The sequence below is a fragment of the Anolis sagrei genome, chromosome 2, assembly GCF_037176765.1.
Source record: "Anolis sagrei isolate rAnoSag1 chromosome 2, rAnoSag1.mat, whole genome shotgun sequence".
Classification (NCBI taxonomy): domain Eukaryota; kingdom Metazoa; phylum Chordata; class Lepidosauria; order Squamata; family Dactyloidae; genus Anolis; species Anolis sagrei.
The window spans coordinates 186,527,735-186,547,988 of record NC_090022.1 but is presented as its reverse complement, the minus strand read 5'-3'; the positions used below and the strand labels follow the sequence as shown (position 1 = coordinate 186,547,988).

General features: G+C 42.9%; 1 protein-coding gene across 1 annotated transcript in view; it reads right to left on the bottom strand.

The window, feature by feature from the left end:
- The window catches only part of LOC132767714 (solute carrier family 26 member 10-like), a 30,106-nt gene extending 11,009 nt beyond the window's left edge, over positions 1–19,097 (bottom strand). The window contains exons 1-12 of the mRNA XM_060762965.2: positions 18,800–19,097; positions 15,803–15,913; positions 12,540–12,700; positions 11,726–11,890; positions 9,442–9,594; positions 9,162–9,244; positions 8,796–8,943; positions 6,245–6,358; positions 4,892–4,969; positions 3,894–3,989; positions 2,549–2,655; positions 1,642–1,711 (exon numbers count right to left, since the gene is read on the bottom strand). Coding sequence (XP_060618948.2) covers positions 1,642–1,711; positions 2,549–2,655; positions 3,894–3,989; positions 4,892–4,969; positions 6,245–6,358; positions 8,796–8,943; positions 9,162–9,244; positions 9,442–9,594; positions 11,726–11,890; positions 12,540–12,700; positions 15,803–15,913; positions 18,800–19,076 — 1,563 coding nt within the window. The 5' untranslated portion in view covers positions 19,077–19,097. The remainder of the gene's footprint in view (positions 1–1,641; positions 1,712–2,548; positions 2,656–3,893; positions 3,990–4,891; positions 4,970–6,244; positions 6,359–8,795; positions 8,944–9,161; positions 9,245–9,441; positions 9,595–11,725; positions 11,891–12,539; positions 12,701–15,802; positions 15,914–18,799) is intronic.
- Positions 19,098–20,254: the final 1,157 nt, after the last annotated feature.

Here is a 20,254-nt window from a genome sequence, read left to right as displayed (position 1 = left end):
TGAGATCAACTACTAAGTGTACTCTACTAAGTAGTTTTGCCTGGCACTACTCTTCTTCCAACCCTGTCTTACTGGTTAGCAACTGAGGTCTGTTCTCCTCTTGATCAAGAAACTGACATTTCCATCCTTCGGCCACCATCAATTTCTGGTGCAACCATCAGGAGCAGAATCTCAGTCACAATTCCACCTTGAATCAGAATTGCTTATGGGAGGGAGGTGGACATGTCAGTCTGCTAGGTCCTGATCGATAGGAGAACAGATCTCCATCACTTGCAGTGGCAGATGCTTAGTATGGCAGGACCAGGGGACTTCTCCAATTTCTTACACCAGTTGTTCTCAACCTGTGACCTGGGGACTCCTGGGGGGGAGGGCAGTGATGTCATCACAGGGGGTCTGCAAACAATTAAGTTATTAACTACTATTTGTGTTTATACTGTTATTTTAAATTTGAATGGAATCATTATAATCAAAATATGATATTACCATAGAATAGGAGTGTGTACATTAACAGATTTGCTTATATCCCCTTCTCTCTAAATTTAAAGGACCTTCATGAGAAAACTTAAGTAAATATTTGATGCAGTCTTGTGCCTTAAATCTTGAGATAAGTCTTGGAGTCTGTGGCTACAAAGGGTATTTAAAAGGGGGTCCATGGTGAAGAAAATATTGAGAACCACTGCCTTACGCTATTGCCATGATTGTGAGTATGTAGGCTTATGAATACTAATCAGTGATGAATGGAGACTCTAATTTATGTATCTGTAATGGTGACTGCATATTCTAAGCTATATTTTCAGGGAAATTTACATGGTTTGGGAGGGGAAAGAAAGATATAAATCTGCCGTAATTATTCAAACCTTTTTTTGCTACTGTTTAATAAAAGAACTCCACCTTATTTCTAACCTATAGGCCAGTGATGTTGCCAAATGACCACTTCCATCATATCTGATCACTGGATTTGATGGGAACCCCCCAGTGGTGCAATGGGTTAAACCTTTGTGCCAGCAGGACTGCTGACCAACAGATCAGCAGTTCAAATCCAGGGAGAGCGAGTTGAGCTCCCTCCGTCAGCTCCAGCTCCCCATGCGAGGATGTGAGAGAAGCCCACCACAAGGATAGTAAAACATCAAACATCCTTGTAGACAGCCAATTCTCTCACACTAGAAGCAACTTGCAGTTTCTCAAGTTGCTCCTGACATGAAAAAAAAACTGGTTTTGATGGGAGTTTGAAGTCCAACATCAGCTTGTTAACCATACCTATTCCACCTCTACGACATGCTATATTTTTTCTATTTCAGACCCTAAAAATGGTCAAACACTAATGGCACAATCATAAACAACCTTATTCAGATGAATCCCCCACAGGGTTCACTAGGGCTTACTCTAAAATAATTGATTCTGGGATTTAAAAGGTAAGACGATAGAGAAGTGGGCACTTATAACTAGAAGTTGTATTATTGTTTTTCCAAACTTTGTGCATGTTCAGCCAGTGAGCTCAATGGGCAATGTAGTCCTAGGGAAGTCTGTCAGCAGCTCCAGATTTCATCATCAAAGATTTATGTTGCCTGTAAGGGCTGCTTTGGGATTTCACTTACAGAGCTGTGTATACTGTATATGTTTCCAAGTCTCCGCCACTCTTACCTTGCTGTTGTACTTGACAGGCTTATAGATCTCTGTGTCAGCTGCCCTGCCCAGCACTGAGCATTCAGCCCTGTAAGATTGAGGAAGTGATACAACAGAGACATTGGCATTAGCCTGGACAGAATTATCCAATACCCAGCAAGCCCTAGGCTTCTTCTCAGAAATGATGGTGACAACTTTGCTAGGGGATGCATTGACTAAAAAATCTGAGTGTATTCGCCTTGTAAAAGAGAATACATTTTGGTATTTAAGACTTGATTGTTATTTCTGCCCCACCTTTCCAATTGCTCAAGAAAAGTGGTCATAGGATCAGATCTAAAATACACTAGGTCCCACTGTTTGACAGTCTCCTGAATCAATTTGGATGAGCTCCCAGGACTTGGCTAGTTGCAATACTGACAATTATTTATATTTCCAATTTAGTCGGAAAACCCCGTTCTGAATGGCTTTAATATTGAATCTGTTACAGCAAGACTGAGTCCTTGGTCTTCCAACATTGACATACAGGTATATCCCAAAGCATTCAAAGGGTTTGAAAGGGTCTGGGAAGACTGTACATGTCAGCTAGGAGATATGAATCATATCCATTTTTTTGCCATTTCAGAAGTGACTTGAGAAACTGCAAGTTGCTTCTCATGTGAGAGACTTGGCCTTCTGCAATGATGTTGCCCAGGAGATGCCAGGATGTTCCACCATCCTGTGGGAGGTATCTCTCATGTCCCCACATGGGAACCTAGAGCTGACAGATGAAAGCTCACCTCGTCTCGCAAATTCAAGTCACTAACCTTCAGGTCAGCAGTTCAGCCAGCACAAGGGTTTAACCCACTGCGCCACTCGAATAATGTCCAATTAAAAACCAAGAAGGAACAGGTAAAGTAGGAGAAAGAGAGAAGTGTGCTGCCCATACCTCTGCGTGCGGCAAACTACAGTCATCATGGAGAATACAATCCCCACTGCCAAGCCGAGGTCCACACTGAGTACAACCACAGAGAGCCATGTGACCACCCAGACAGCCTGTGATGGATAATAAAGACAGAATCATAAGCAGTCTCGGAAAAGCAAATGTTCTGCCAGGAGAGCAATCTAAGGTGATCTCCCTCCAAATCCCTTGATTTATCAGCATTGACTTTGGAAACAGTGGACAACAACTCCCAGAATCCCCTAGCCAGTAGGGAGAAAATTTTGAAGCCATAGTTCAAAAAAGTAACATCTCTAAACTCAGGTTTTCCATAGTAATATGAAAGTATACAGTACTAGCTTTGCCTTTCTGCTTGCCTTTTGTCTATGGGCTTCTGATGAATCGTGCAGATGATCTTCAAAATCTGCTGTGGTAAAATCCTACCATATGAGAAAACTATGCCACCAGAAAATCTTTAAAAGACAGTTGGCGCAGTGGATAAGGAACAGACTCTTTAGCAAGCAGAGTTAAATGATGGACATAAGAATAATAGTTTATGGGGGAACTTCAAACTTAGGGTATACTAAACTAGAATTAATGCAGCTTGACATCACATTAACTGCCTTCTCTGGTGCTTCACCAAACAACAGCTTCCATGATTGCATGGCATTCAGCCATGGCAATTAAAGTGATGTCAAATTGCATAAATTCTACAGTGTAGATGCTGTTGAGATGTTCAAAACCAATTCCCATCAAACCTAACCAGTCCGATCAGTGGTAAAGTATGATTAGAAAAGTGGATTTTCAACATCTACAGGGAGGAAGATTCCCCATCCCTGTAATTTATATAAATAAAAATGTAATGTTCGTTTGTGGGATTAACAGAACTCAAAAACCACTGGATTAATTGACACCAAATTTGGCTACAAGACACCTAACAACCAAATGTATGTTCTTTTGTCATTTGGGAGTTGTAGTTATGTAGTTACCTACATCCAGAGTTCACTGTAGACTCAAACAATGATGGATCTGGACCAAACTCTACACGAATACTCAATATGCCCAAATGTGAACACTGGTGGAGTTTGAGGAAAATAGAATCTTGACATTTGGGAGTTGTAGTTGCTGGGATGTATAGTTCACCTACAATCACAGAGCATTCTGAACCCCACCAATGATAGAATTGGGCCAAACCTCCCACACAGAACCCCCATGTGGTCCACAGCAAGGGGGAGTAATCTAGTTGCAACAGTTGTCTCATAAATATCTTTGATAGGCAGGTAATATATACAGAGCTTTATTTTGGAAAACTACATTATAAATCAGTCCAATCTCAAATGCAATCATTGCTTACAAAGTCAATGCGGCTGATCCTCCATAGCTCAGGTAGATCCTGGAACTGAAGAAACATCTGCCGAAGACTAGTGACATTAATGCAAGCCAGGACGCACTAGAAAATATGAACAACAATTCAGGTATGCTTTGCCATGTTTTGCCCAATGGCAAAAAAGAAGGTGACACATTACATGCATAGCAGAAAAGGTCATTTCAAACCTGCATTTGCAAGCAATGGTTGAGAAATGGTATTTTGAGCCACAGCTCTAACTGTCTAGGGTTGCTTTATATCACACAATGACTTTAACTACACCCTGTTTTCATCATCTCAGGATATGTACACTTAGGTCAACCACAAAAAAGGAAGCTTCTAATGAAAGAGACATTATCCCTGAAAAGATTTAGTAATATATTGTCGAAGGCTTTCATGGCCAGAATCACTGGGTTGTTGTAGGTTTTTTCGGGCTATATGGCCATGTTCTAGAGGCATTCTCTCCTGACGTTTTGCCCGCATAGATGCAGGCGAAACGTCAGGAGAGAATGCCTCTAGAACATGGCCATATAGCCCAAAAAAACCTACAACAACCCAGATTCAGTAATGCTTTTTAAGTCCATACTGCAACTGTATGTTATCTTTTAAAATACAATAATAGGATGCAATGTGTTGGAAACAGGGAGATCTTTATTCTCTACAAAACAGAGAGATTTAAACCTGTAAATTTCAGACTAAACAACTAATGTAGAAGTTCAGACTAAACAACTAATGTAGAAGTCCTTTCAGTAAAGGAACATGTGTACATCTCGTATTTCACCTCCAAAACTGGGCCTTTTTCCAAAAATAAGAAAAAAGTCAACATTGTCCACCAAGGAAACTGAAAATCTGCAAACAATTGATTACCTCAGTTGATCAAATCAGTCAAAGAGTAAACACATATAATTATTCTTTGTTCGAGATTGAAGGGAATAGCATATTGCCTTGTTGGATCATATCTATCCCCGTCCTTCTGTTTAGTTTACCTTGGGCAAGTAGTAGAAAAGTGGGCCAATCCACATCAGGACTATCAGGACAATAGCACTAGTAAAAAGACCGGAAAGCTGTGGACAAAAGAAGTTGATTAGTCAAAGTTGACAGAAAGGACATTAGGTCCAGAGGGAATCAAATAGCATTATGTATTCTCACAACTCCACTGTACCAGGTAGGTAGAAATATCTCATACCAACTATGGGTGTTTCTACACCGTAGAATTACTGCAGTTTGACTGCCATGGATTACTGCTATGGGATCCTAGGATTTGTAGTTTGGTGATGCACCAGCACTCTACCTTAGACTTTCCATCCCACCTGGCAAAAAACCTCCTAGCATAGCACTGTGTTATGGCAGTTAAAGTGGTGTCAAACTGCTTAATTTTACAATGTTATATGCATTCTGTGTTCAGCTTGGTGTAAAATACTTTTTCAAAGTAGAAATCCAGACATCCATGGAGCTGTTAACTAGCTGTGTCTTATCTAGATATGATTATCATGATATCAAAAATTATCTTGCATGAATGCAGCACAGCACTTCATACAATCACTTCTTGCCAAGTTCACAGCTTCATATAGAGTTGCCACATACAGGTTCACCACTTTCATGCCTCTTGGTTTCTTCCAGTTAAAGAAGAACAGCCGCTTTCCATCAAAACCTGGCAACACTTTTCACATTTCTCCGAGACTGTGAACCTCTGGCTCAGTTTGTCAACTAGTCATTTTCTAGCTGAGCTCCTGTGCCTTTAACCGCTGCATGGTGACCAACAAATTCCAGATGCTGATGCTTTCCCTACGCATGTCTCTTTGTGCCAAAAGGATTCTATCAGCCCACGCAAGCCGTGAGATCATCAGGAGAGGCTCTCCTCTCAGTTCCACCACCATCACAAATATGGTTGGTGGGAACGAGACAGGAGGCCTTTTCGGTGATGACCCCGTGGCTCTGGAATTCCCTCCCCTCGTTATTGGCCTTTTGCTCCCAGGTGAAAACCTTTTTATGGAAGAAGGCCTTCCCTAACAACACACAATAGCGGCTTATCTCAGTCAGACACGGCACACATGGCCAAAGACTTAGAGTTCTGAGATGTTTAGTTTAATGCTTTAATTTTTAGGACAATCCTCAGTGGCCTGAGGCATAGAGATTTTAATGTTAAGGTTAATGATAATGGTATAGGTTGGCTAGGGTAGACCCTCTTTCACTCAGACTCAGCCCCCCCCGAAACTCAGCCCCCCCCCGAAACCCCCCCTGAAACCCCCCCCCCCCCAAATCGAAATCCTGGCTACGGGCCTGAGTCTGGGGAAGCTTCCTCATTCCACCCAATGGTAGGGCCGATTTAGGCCTTGTACCTGTGTGTGTCCACCAGCACTTTCCAAGATGTTGGTTGTAGCCAGTGTGGCCGAACTGGGGAAACAGGTGAATAGGGAGGAGACCAGGTTTGAAAGGCCATGAGCCAGGAGTTCCTGTGGGAGAACAAAAGCAAGTAAGAAGAAACCCATGAGAGAATGGGGGAATATCTGAATCTGAAACTGCTTTGACACAAGAGGAAGTGGGGGTGAGAGCAGAGCCAGAGTAAGGAAGGAAGCAGGGGAAGAATGCCCAATCTGAGCCTGTAGGAGTAATTCATTCTCATGGGATATTGCAAAACACCTGTTAGTAACAGCCCTGAGACCTCACTGGCATCCCCATAAATTGTTGTTTCTGCTGTATGCCTTCAAATTGTTTCTGTCTCATGACACCCTAAGGTGACCCTATAATTGGGTTTTCCTGGCATGATTTGTTCAGAGGAAGTTTGTTTTTGCCTTCCTCTAAGGCTGAGAGAGTATGAGTTGTCCAAGGCCACACAGTAGTTTCCATGGTCAGGGGGGAAATCAAACACTAGTCTCCAGAGCTTTAGTCCAATATTGAAACTACACACCACACTGGCTCTCTTATTCCCATAAATTCTTCACACAATGTATTGTCAAAAGCTTTCATGGCCAGAATCACTGAGATGTTGTGTAGTTCCTGAGTTGTATGGCCATGTTGTAGCAGCATTTTCTCCCGATGTTTCACCTGCATCTGTGGCTGGATCCTCTAAAGATGCCAGTCACAGATACAGGTGAAATATCTGGAGAAAATGCTACCAGAACACAGCCATAGAGCCTGGAAACCACACACTTCACAGAACATTGGTTACAAGGTTCCCTATGTCGGAGAGTGGAAGCACATACAAGATAATACATTAGCTTAAACTCTCCTTATCCTACTTGGATTTAAAAGTATCTTCTTTGCATTTTGGGGAGCTCAGGCAAAGACTGTTCAAAGAGAACTGAGGGCACTTCCAGACAGTACAAAAATGTGGGTTTTAAAGAGAGGGCAAAGAAACCCAAGACTTCAGAACATGTCCCCTCACACACCTGTAGGTCCCAGGATTTCTTCCCCCGCCATCCTCATAGGCCTCCTCTGTATCGGAACAAGCTGAAGAGCGGAGAGGGGGACATATGGTGAAAGTTTTTAAAAAATCAGTCCATTATGCGCTGAACTGTATATGCGCATGTGCAAATATAGTAATATAAATATAAGAAGATTTGCATGTGCGCATATGAGGTCCAGCACATAATAGAGTGAATTTAAAAGAACTTCAGCGGGATTTCTTCCTTCCCCTAATTGCTTCTTCAATGTCTGTTTAATATTATAAAGTTTAAAATAAAGAGTTTCAGAGTTCCAATTGCTCTCTATTGGTGTTTCCTTTAAACCAGCTGTGTGTCCGTTTCACAGCCCAATCAGCTGATCAGCTATTTCGAACTTTTAAAAAGTGGACATGTGCTGGAGCAGTCTCCACAGGGGCAGGTGGGAAGAAATCATGTGTTTTTCCCAAATGCGGGGATACAGTGATGCAAATATGCACATTTTGGCAAGAATAGGGATAAAAGGGGAATCAAAAGACTGGTGGTTTGAATCCGGGGAGCAGATGAGTGCCTGTCTGTCAGTTCGACCTTCTCATGCAAATACATGAGAGGAGCCTCCCACGGGATGGTAAAACATCTGGGCGTCCCCTAGGCAATGTTCTTGCAGTCAGCCAATTCTCTCACACCAGAAACGACTTGAAGTTTCTCAAGTCATTCCTGACACACATAAAAACATGCATTTAGAACTGTCATGTAGTCACCCCCCCTTTAACATGGAAAATCTCGTGTTTTAGGTCCTGAGATCCCTAATGTCTGTAGACAATCTTTACCAAGCTAGATGTGTTGAACTACAAGTATATGGCTAACTTGGTGGCAGGCAAAATGCATTACGAGGGCATCAGGCGAGAGAAGGAAGTTGCTGAGAGATTAGTAAAGACAGGAGAAAGGCAACAACTTAGCTCTCACAATGCTTCAAGCAGAGCTGAAAGAACAATGGTGCATGAAGCGATGAACAATAACAGCAAATATGGAAATTTCTAGAGTGATTTGCAGCCCTGAAATTTCCCAGTTGAGCTGCGAAGCCAGAAGCCAATGAAAACAGAGCAAGAATTGAGGAGCTGCTCCACCCCTGTATCTTGTGTTGCTCAGCTCTCCTTTGCCCAGATTCCCATAAATGCAGCACACACCTGAAGCCCAGTATGGAAGGCCCATAGATTTGTGGCTCTTGTTTTTCACTTTTTGGTGACACATCCCCAAACTAGCAAGTAAACCAAAGTGCAGTCCTGTCTGGGTGGTCAAGTTATACTCCCAGGTGTGGAGGCTGGATTTCTATCCCATAAGGTCAGATACAGGAGAAGGGAGCTCAGGGAAAAGCTGGGTGCAAGGAAAAGGAAGCAGGCTCAACAGGCAATGTAGAGACGGTACTGGGGCAAATGATCCCTGGCCAGGAGCACCCAAGTTCTTTCTGCCCACCCTGAGAAGACCCTAGCTTTCCAGGCTGGGCACACACCTGATTGGGGTCAATGATATAGTGGTGCTTCTCAGCGTAGATCATGGCCAGGGACACTGAGATGGCATAGGCCACGAAAGTGAGGGCCACCGTGTCACCCAGCACTTGGGGCAGCAGATGCAGGGCTGGGAGCTGGGGCTGTGGGAACCTGCATGAAAGAATGATGGAATGGGAATCACTGAGTGTCAGGAGGGACTGAGCTCTTCCCTTCCCCAACCCATGAGCCATCCCAGGTGCACGTCTATGTTACTCTAAGGCCAAGGAAGGAAGGTGCCCTTCCATTTCTCAGATCAACAGGATGGACAGTGACTATGCCCTCAGTCAGCATGAAGGAATTGGAAAGCAGAGAAAGAAAGAGGCTCCTACCCTGCTGTGAGGTGTCCAACAATCTGCACCTTATAATGAGTATTTAGGGAGGAAGCAAAGCAGATCCCAGTGGCCAGCAGTACCTGTCAAGAACAATAAAGACAAAAACAAACATGAAGGCCACACACTTCTTGTATGTGTTTAATTCCACTTTTTTTAAAAAAAATGTTCACCTCCTTGAGGAGACAGACAGAATACTAACAAATTGGCAGAGGAAAAGGAGAAGGAGGATGCAGTTGAAGAAAGCAACAATTTCTCCTGTTTAAGAATTTATACCCACCATGATGATTTCTCCTGGGATGGGGACCCACATCCGGCTACGGAAGCGATTGTTGATCTCTTTTATGGGCACCAGCACAGCCAAGCAGAGGCCAGAGATAAGTAATTCAGCAATGTTGGTTAAAGGCAAGGCTTCCACAACAGATGCCAGCGTCTAGGAGAAAACACAAATGTATAAACATAGGGTGCTCCTTGGATTATTTATTTATTATTTCTTCAAATGTTTTCATCCTGTGCCCTTTTGGGGCAGCCAGCATAGTGTAGTGGTTCAAGCACTGGAGTGCCACTTTGGAGACCTGAATCCAAATCCGCACTCAAAAATGGAAACTCACATGTCACACTCTCAGTCTACAAAGAAGGCAGTGGCAAACTTGCTCTGAACAACTCATGCCAAGAAAACATGTTTGGTTTAGGGTTGCCATATGTTTGAATAACTTAGCACGGCAATAAATCCTTCCTTTTTCTCACAGTATCTCAGGGTGGCAAATTGATAAAAATGTAAAACAAGTGGAATGATTCAACAATTTGGAGCGATAAAGGGCCAGAAGCATTAAAACCATGTATATGTACATGCCTTCAAGTCACATGTTGTTTAGGCCCCATCTGCACTGCCAGACAAAATCCAGATTATCTGTTAATTAGACATTAACAGGTAGACTAATATAATCCCATGTATGGCAGTGTAGACTAATCTAGGTCAAAGCAGATAAAATGGTATTGTATATTAATATAATCCAGTTCAAAGCTGATAATCTGGATTTTATTTGGCAGTGTAGATGGAGTTTTATCTCTACCTTATGCATTTCATAGGTTTTCTTAGGGTGCATCTACAAAGTAGAATTAATGTAGTTGATATCACTTGAACTGCCATGGCCCAATAGTGTGGATCAATCAGATGTGTGGTTTTAAAAGCTCTTTAGCCTTCTCTTCCAAAGAGTGCTATTGTCTTACCAAGCTACAACTCCCATGACTCCATAGCATTGAGCCATGGCTATTAATGAAGTCAATCCACATTATTTTGTAGTGTAGATGCACCCTCAGTCCTCAAGCAGGTGTGTATATGTTTGTGTGTGTGCGTGTGTGTGTGGGTGTGTACACACATCGTATTTTCCAGCATATAAAACGACTTGGTGTATAAGACAACCCTCAACTTTTCCAGTTAAAATATAGAGTTTGGGATATACTTGCCGTATAAGACTACCCCTCTTCCAGCACAAATAAATTTTTTAAAAGCATCAGATTTTATTTCAATATGGTTTTTTTCCTATTACTGTACTGTACCTCCTTCTCTGCCTCTCAGATCTCGCACATGCACACCTTCACTGCAGTCTTCAGGAACGAGATCTGAGAGGCAGAGGAGGAGGTACGGTAATAGGATACAAGGGTGGGCCAGACAGGTAAAAGAGGTATGTTTTTCTGGGCCCAGAGCAATTCTATCTCTTTTTCCATACCCCAGGCACTCCAGACGCTTGCAGCTTGCTCCGCCTTTCACTTACACCTTCCCGGTGAGGCACCACTTCACCTCACCATCGGAACCGCATTAAGTCCACGAATCCTGATGAATGGATTTTCTTCTACCGTACTTGTACAGCGTCGCCCTTAATGCTTTCATACAGTCGCTGCATACGGCAGGGACGCAGCCACTGCCATTTTTTAGCTCCCCGCACCATATGCGGCAACCACAGATTCTCCAATCTGGATTGGAAGTTTCAGCACCCGCTCTATAAGACGATACCTGGCATATAAGACTACTCTTGCGTAGAAGACTACTCCCACGTATAAGACTACTCCCGTGTAGGAGACTACTCCCGCGTATAAGACGACCCCTGACTTTTTAGAAGATTTTCTTAGGTTAAAAAGTATTCTTATACACCAGAAAATACGGTATATAGATATATATGCGCACGGCCACACACACACCCATATATAGGGAGAGGTGCTTCTTCAAGTATTCAGCTTCCCAGCTGTTTAGGGTTCTGTATGTAGGGTGTCCATGTTTCCAATTAAGGAGAGGAGCTGGAAATGCTTGTAGCAGCTTGGGAAGAGGAGGAAGTTCTGCTTACTGAAAGCTTCCAGTACTAATCAACATGAGCAGTAAGGACCAGTACACCTTTACATCCTTTTCTCAAATATGGTGAAAGCATGTAGAAGCAATGTAGATTGACACCACTTTACCTGTCAGAGCTCAACTAATATAGGATCAGTTGGAGTGAGATAAGAAAAGCATTCTACCCCTAAACATATATTTCTGGTTTCCTCAGAGACATAAGCACTGATCCAAATACCTGGAAGATGGCAAAGCAGCCATCAGGTCGTGGCAGAGGCAGTCCTAGCAGGCTCTGGAGCTGAGACACCACTACATGCAAAGCAGCACCGCTGGTAAATGCCTTGACCACAGGTTCTGAGAGGTAGGTGGAGAGGAAACCCAGGCGAAGCGTAAACATCACAATCTGGGAATGAAGCAGGGGAAAGTGTCAGGACCAGCAGCAACAGAGGTTGGACCTACACTGCTATATAATCCAACTCAATGCAGTTAATCTGCATTCCGAAACTGCATTATATGGTTGTGTAGACCAATGCTTATACCCCCAAGCAAAATGAAAGCCATAGCATGTGGAACCAGGTGCACGATTCAGATTCCTCAAAGATTTTATTTTTTAATCGGGTTTCTAGTCCATATGATGGTGGAAGTAGGCATGGAAATGTGACATTTCAAAGATCTGCGGAATTGCTGAAGATCGTTCCAAAAGACAAGAGAACCAAATTTAAGAAAGCAGACTCTGGTATCTTTAGATCTAGGATGCTACAGAACATAAACACAAAAATAGTTCATCAGGCATTAATGTAAGGGATTAATGGCCACCGAATGTGGTGATGCTCAGATACTCAGATGGTTTTTCAAAAGGATTAGGCAAAAGAAATGGAGCCCTCATGTCCAGAAGTATACTTCTGACTCACTATTTCATCTTTCATGCACCCTATGAAAAATCACAAACCATTCCATTATGCTAAATATCTTCCCTTGTGGGTTTAACTTTGTATTTTAGTCTTTTGGAATGGCTCATCCCTACCAAGTTCTAGCAGAACCTACAGACTTACCATGAGGAGTCCTACAAGGAAAGCCATGGCTGCAGCCACCCCAATGCGTTGCCCCTCCAACAAAGCTTCTTCATTAGGGACTGTGCCGTTGGATGACAGGGACACAGGAACCAAACGCTCCACCACTGAACCAGTCATTAGGCTGACCACAGCAAAGGTACCTGCGGAAGGATCAGGCGACAAGCGAGAGAAAAATGAATCTGAGTGCTAGACACATACAGAAGATTACCTTTTGGGGACTAATGGGATTTTGGTCTGCATCAATAGGAGCATGGTTTCTAGATCTAGGGAAGTAATGCTACCCCTTTATTCCGCTTTGGTTAGACCACACCTGGAATATTGTGTCCAATTCTGGGCACCACAATTCAAGAGAGATATTGACAAGCTGGAATGTGTCCAGAGGAGGGCAACTAAAATGATCAAGGGTCTGGAGAACAAGCCCTATGAGGAGCGGCTTAAGGAGCTGGGCATGTTTAGCCTGAAGAAGAGAAGGCTGAGAGGAGATATGATAGCCATGTATAAATATGTGAGAGGAAGCCACAGGGAGGAGGGAGCAAGCTTGTTTTCTGCTTCCTTGGTGGAGACTAGGACGCAGAACAATGGCTTCAAACTACAAAAGAGGAGATTTCATCTGAACATGAGGAAGAACTTCCTGACTATGAGAGCCGTTCAGCAGTGGAACTCTCTGCCCCGGAGTGTGGTGGAGGCTCCTTTTTTGGAAGCTTTTAAACAGAGGCTGGATGGCCATCTGTCAGGGGTGATTTGAATGCAATATTCCTGCTTCTTGGCAGGGGGTTGGACTGGATGGCCCATGAGGTCTCTTCCAACTCTTTGATTCTATGATTCTATGACTAAAACTTCCAGAATCCCCCAGCCATCATGGTCCTTGCTGACTGAGGGATTTGGAAGCTTCTGGCCAAGCTCTGGGCTTGCCCTCCTAAATATTCATAAATATCTTGCATCTGCTACATCACCCATAGTCTCCCCATTCTACTTTCCACCTGTATCATCCACTGTTTTTCTCCATATTCCAAGAGATTAAACATCTCCTGCTCTGTCTCAGGGATTTGGACAGATGGCATGGGACAGGCTGAGAAACAAGGACCATGGGAGCTTCAAAGTCCAATAGTTCTGTCTTTTTCTCTTGATTTTTTTTTTTTGCCATAAGAAAAAAGATGAAAGAGGCAGTGGCTATGGAAACATGGGAAGGATAACCAGCAGAAGATGCTACCATCTGCCCACCCACACTTAAATGGATATGGCAAGGTGACAGCAGAATCATAGAATTCAATGGGACCACAAGGGCATTCCAGTCCAGCTTCCTGCTATGCAGGAATATGCAATTAAAGCACTCCCAAAAGATGGCCAGCCAGACTTATGTTAAAAGCCTCCAAAGAAAAAGACCCCACCAGACCTCCAGGCAGCATGCTTATTTAAAAACCAATTTGAAACTTCTCTCAGCAGCCCATGGTAATAGCTGGATTTGATCTTGGGCATGCTATGTCATTAAATGCTCAGCCCAATGCCAGAAGCTTAGCTTAGTGATGTTTATAACTTAGTTTCATGCACAGAATTATTAAAAACGTTGCATATAAAATTACCAAGCCATGTATATAAGCTATATATTTCATGTTTAGACTTGGGTCCCCTCTCAAGATATCTCCTTATCTATATAAATAAAAATGTAATGTTCGTTCGTGGGATTAACATAACTCAAAATCCACTGGACGAATTGCCGTCAAATTTGGACACAAGACACCTACTAACCCAAGGAGTGACTATCACTCAAAATAAGGTGATTTTGTCATTTGGGAGTTGTAGTTGCTGGAATTTATAGTTAACCTACGCATTCTGAACTCCAACAATGATAGAATTGAACCAAATGTGGCATAACAGGACTCCCATGACCAACAGAAAACACTAGAAGTGTTTGGTGAGCATTGACCTTGAGTTTGGGAGTTGTAGTTCACCTACATCCAGAGAGCACTGTGGACTCAAACAATGATGGATCTGGACCAAACTTGGCACGAATATTCCATATGCCCAAATATGAACACAGATGGAGTTCGGGGAAAATAGACCTTGACATTTGGGAGTTGTAGTTACTGGGATTTATAGTTCACCTATAATCAAAGAGTATTCTGAACCCCACCAACGACAGAATGGGGGCAAACTTCCCACACAGAACCCCCATGACCAACAGAAAATACTTAAGGCCATCCAATTCAACTTCCTTCACAAGAGCAAGAAAACGTAATCAAAGCCCTCCCAACAAAGAGCCATCCAGCCATAGATATAGATAGATATTAGGCCTGGGTAACAACAGAAAAATTTGTTTCTAAAATCGATTTGTATTTGGGGGGTTTTTTTGTTTCGATATTTAAAATAATTACAAAATTTTCCTTTTAAAAAGTTCGATATTTACGAAATTTCGTAAATGGTAAAAAATTAACGAATCGATTTCCGAAACAATAACGAATCGATTCGTTAATGGCGGACGCGACCGCGAAATACGCTAAAAAACCTCCAAAACCTTCTGAAGCTTCCCTCTCCCTCTGTTGTTGACTGTTGGTGTGATATTATAATTTTTTTTCACTAATTAAACCATAAAACTGGCCCAGACATGCGGAAATAATAATGAAACGACCTCAAAACAATAACACAAACGAATACAATATTGAAATACGAAGCATTTACAAAACGTTTTTGAAAATTCGTTTTTTTTAATAATTGCTCCAGAATGGTTCGTTATCGTTTTGTAATTGAAAAAATTAACGAATTATTAACGAATTACGAATTAACGAAACGAAACCGCCCAGCCCTAATAGATATATATGATTCACACACACACAGATATAATATCATACATTTGAAATGGACCCCTACAGAAGGGCAATGAAATGTTGCATGTTCCAGAGTAAGCAAACTGGACAATCTCCACATCAACACTGACAAAGAAACAGCAAGAAATAGTGTTTACCCACAAGCATAAATACATTACATATATTAGAAACCAACACTTTCTAATTATTTTATTTTCCAGATCACCAGACTGGGCCACAGCAATGCGTGGCAGGGGACGGCTAGTGTACATATATGCAAATACTCCTGGCCCCAAGCATTTCAGATAAGCGTGGCTCAACCTGTAATATGTTGTGGCTGTAAATCTGTGGAACGGTATGACATCCAAACCCCCAAGAATGGCTAACCCCAAGTCCGAGGATGGCTATTGCAATTCTGGCTTCATCTTATGGTCTACTTACCTGTGGAGACATGACGTCCAGTACCAAAAAGCATGTATAGCAAAGCAGGGAAGAACGAGGTGTAGAGTCCATAAACTGGTGCTACTGAGGTTAAGAGAGCAAAGGCCATTCCTGGAGGATGAAGAACAAACAGAAAATTAGAGCTACCAGCTCAGGATTATCCAAGCCCAAGTCAAAACCTTTAACCCTGGACTGGTCTTGGTGAGATTGTTAACAGTTATATACTATGTGCCAATTACAATTGCTCCTAAGAGGGACAAGGAGGCAACTAGCACAGAGAAAGGTGGAGAAGAAGACACACCACAGAAAGGATGGCTTGAGTTTGTTCCAGGTGGAAAAATGGGATCTAACAGACATTTGATCATGCTGGCTCATCCAGATTATCAGTGCTCAGTAGCTGGAACAAAGTGTCTAGGTAACTTTGAAGCCATGTATCCCGTGCTCCAATGCATACAAAGCGTATCTTGGAAGCACCTCAAGGACCTGTGCCTCATTTTGCTACTGATATATTTCTGAAGTCTGGAATTATGCATAATAACATGACCACGATGTCCTCAATGACTGAAGTGATTTCTGTATCAAAATCATATGATTTTTGTAGCATAAACTTTCACTGAGTAGAATCTGTCTTATCAGATGCAGTATTTTACTATTTAATATTTAAGTATTTTAATTCGCATTTCATTTGTGGATTTCAATTTGTATTTCAGCTGTGTATTTTGTTGTATGTCTTTTAATAGTATCTATCTCTTGTTTTAATGATGTTGTATCCTGGCTCGAGCTGCAGGATGAGGCGGGCAATAAATTCATTATTATTATTATTATTATTATTACTATTATTTGATACACAACAAGATTAGAACACAACAAACAAGATCACTATGATGGCTTTTGTTTTCAATCACACGTTGGATACTTTGTTGGACAATTATTATTATTATTATCATTATTATTATTTGAAACACAACAAGATTAGTTCACAGCAAACAAGATCCCTATTCTGGCTGTTGTATTGGATCACACATCGGACACTTCCCAAGTTGTTGTTGTGTTGTTGTTGTTGTTGTTGTATTACACCCCATCTTGCCATGCAAGTGGTGAAGTCCATGAACACAAGTTTGACAACAAACAGAAAGTACTTTTGTTAAGGTGTCTCAAGATGTAGTACTGTTTCTGTTGCAACAGACTACCACATGTCTTAAGACACGGGGGGGGAGCCAAATGAGGTATCAACATAAAAATAGGCTCTGAAGGAATGGACTCTACATTGTGGAATGAATGCAATTTGACACCATTTTAATTGCCATTGATCAATGCTATAGAATCCTGGGAGTTGGAATTTGGTGCGGCACTCGCACTCTTTGGCAGACAAGGCTAAAGACATTGGAAAACCAAACAACTCCAACAATTCTACAGCATTGAGCCATGGCAATTCAAGTGGTATCAAACTGCATTAACTCTACAGTGTAGATATACTCATAGACTCTGGTATCCAATGTTGCTTGGTGGGATTTGAGTGTGGAAAAATCCACCAAATGAACACTTTTAAGCTCTTAAACTACCCTCTCAGATGTCTCCTATTAAAAGGTGGATACAGAAAGCATGCAATGCATCAGAATCAACCAGGATCAGCTAACACCTCCCAACAAAGGATTTCCCAGGTAGCAACCAGCCAGGCTTTGAAGCTGCAAGGCCATTCAATGATAAGGTGGCCAATTGCAACATTCACACTTGCCTGAAGCTGACAAGAGTTCTTTCTCCCACCCTGGACATTCCACAGATATATAAACCTCACTTGCCTAGTTACCAACAGACCTCCCAACCTCTGAGGATGCTTGCCATAGATGTGGGAGAAACATCAGGAGAGAATGCTTCTGGAACATGGCCATACAGACTGGAAAATTCACAGCAACCCATGCAACCCATTGCTGCATATCATGCCACACAGAATGCCACCTTAAAAGGGGCAGGCATGGCATGATTCCAGTCTGGGTTTGGAAAGACATCCAGGAGCTGCTCAGGTTTGTTTTAATTCTGCCACATAGCTACATTCACGTCCTGCTCCAGCGAATGTGTGACAGAGCCACAGAAAAAGGAGAAAGCAATTCATGAAGCAATATGGGCTCTTGAGCTGCGCTTTGTGTGTTTACTTGCAATGGACGTTCCTCTGTGCCCAATGCTTTCAGGTAAGTGTGCAACAGATTGCAGCCTTAGAAAGTGCAAAAGCTATCTCTAGAATATTTTTTCAAAGCTAGGAATCTGATCAAAGTTGCAGGGAACCAGGGAAGAAGTGAGAAGTTGGTGGTGTGAAGAACAGAATTACAGGTGAACAGAGAAGTATGTGTATGTGTGTGTGTGAGAGAGAGATCAAATAAAACTTAGAGGGAATCAATGTCAAAAGGTGGATGTAAGAAACCCAGTCTACAGGAGGCTGAAATCAAAATCTCATGTGGGTGGGTTTGGGAACAGCAAAGTTCGGAGCTCTGTAGAAGAGGCAATATTGTGATAGTTTTGGGGATGATCTGAAGGCACACAACAACAACAACAACAACAAAAAGAGCAGTGGCATCAATCAGAAACTGGATGGGCAAAAGAAGAGATCAGGAACTAGGAAGGCAACCAGAGAGAGAGAGAGAGAGAGAGAGAGAGAAACTGAAGTTGTTGTAGACGAGCAGAAAGTAGGTACGTAAAATCAGATTTGTTTTAATTGAAAGTGGGATTAAAAACATTGAAAGATGAGAAACCTAAGCAGGGGGAAGTGCAGAAACATGGATGACACCTATGTGTGGTTTTTCTGTTTCCTCCAATTTCCACACACACTCTTTGCCGTTCAGCTCAGTCAATAATACTTCCAGTACGGGAGAAGAGCCCCCACTGTTATTCCTGTATGTTTGAGCAGCCTTCTCCAGGCCGTGTTGTTCTTCAGCCTTTTAAGATGCAATTGATGCTGTGCCTTCTAGGTTCGAAGCAGACCCTCATGCCCACTCACTGACTCACCTTGTGGGATGTGTACAATGCCCACAGTCAGCCCTGCCACCAGGTCCCCCGGGAGCCACTTCTTAGGCTGGTACTTGGGCAGCCAGCTGGCAATCGGAAGCCTCCTCTGGAACAAGTGCCAGGCAGCAGCCCGGGAGCATCGACATCCCCGGCTCAGCTTGCCCTTCAGCATCTCTGCCAAGCTGCCCCCTGGCTCTGGAGTGGCAGCCACTCCATAGACCTGCTGGAAACGTTCTTCAGTGTAGATGCCACGGTACAAAGCCAAACTGCTGCTCATGGTGCTAGAGCTGTCAGCAAGGGAGTCAGTTCTGAACAGTTCAGGCAAGATGCTCTCTGTTACCTTTTATTCCTGCCTGGGCTTGCCTTTCCTGGCCAATAGTATCTCATGGGTTGCTGGGATTCTCCTCCCTCCGGGAAGCAGGATGGGGTCTGGGCAGGAAGAGGGAGGAAGCCCAGGGCCAAGTGAAGTGTCAAATGCAGGGCAGCAAAGCGCCAAGGAGGCCGCCAGAATCTTTGCCCTCCCTGAATCAGCATGCCCTGGCCCCTTGAAGATGCTTTGCCATCTCCCTTGTTGCCAGAGAACCTCCCTAGTCTGAACAATGTATGCATGTGTATGTTTGCTTTCAAGTCGCCTGCCAACCACTTATGACACGCGACTTCAAGACATCTATGCATACACAAACCTCATAAATATCATAGGATTTTAAAAGGCAAAGAATGGTTATTACTGGCTAGTATCAGTTCCCTTGAAATATAGCTCACAGCACCTGGGATCCATTGCTGGTCTCCCATCAGAGTACTGACGAAGGATGACCTGTTTAGGTTCCAGATTGGACAGGATCATTAAGTTATTTAGGCCCTTAGTTTGGGCCCTGTCTACACTGCCATATAAAATCCAAATTATCTGCTTTGAGTTGGATTATATGGCAGTAGGTAAAGGTAAAGGTGTTCCCCTGACATTAAGTCCAGTCGTGTCCAACTCTGGGGTGTGGTGCTCATCTCAATTTCTAAGCTGAAGAGCTAGCGTTGTCCATAGACACCTCCAAGGTCATGTGGCCAGCATAACTGCATGGGGCACTGTTACCTTCCCGCCGGAGTGGTACCTATTGATCTACTCACATTTGCATGTTTTCAAACTGCTAGGTTGACAGAAGCTGGGGCTGACAGCAGAAGCTCACACCGCTTCCCTGGATTCGAACCTGCAACCTTTTGGTCAACAAACTCAGATTAAAATGATCCAGTTCAAAGCAAATAAAGTGGATTATCTGCTTTGATAATCTGGAATATATGGCAGTGTAGAAGGGACCTTTGTTCCCTTTGCATTTTTTTGAATTTCAACTCCCATAATTCCTGTGACACTATATTAGTTTGGGATCCTGGAAGTTGTTGCCCAAAAGAGTAATTCTGCCACGAACTGAGCTATTCACGCTGTGCCCACCTTCTAATGTGTATTTT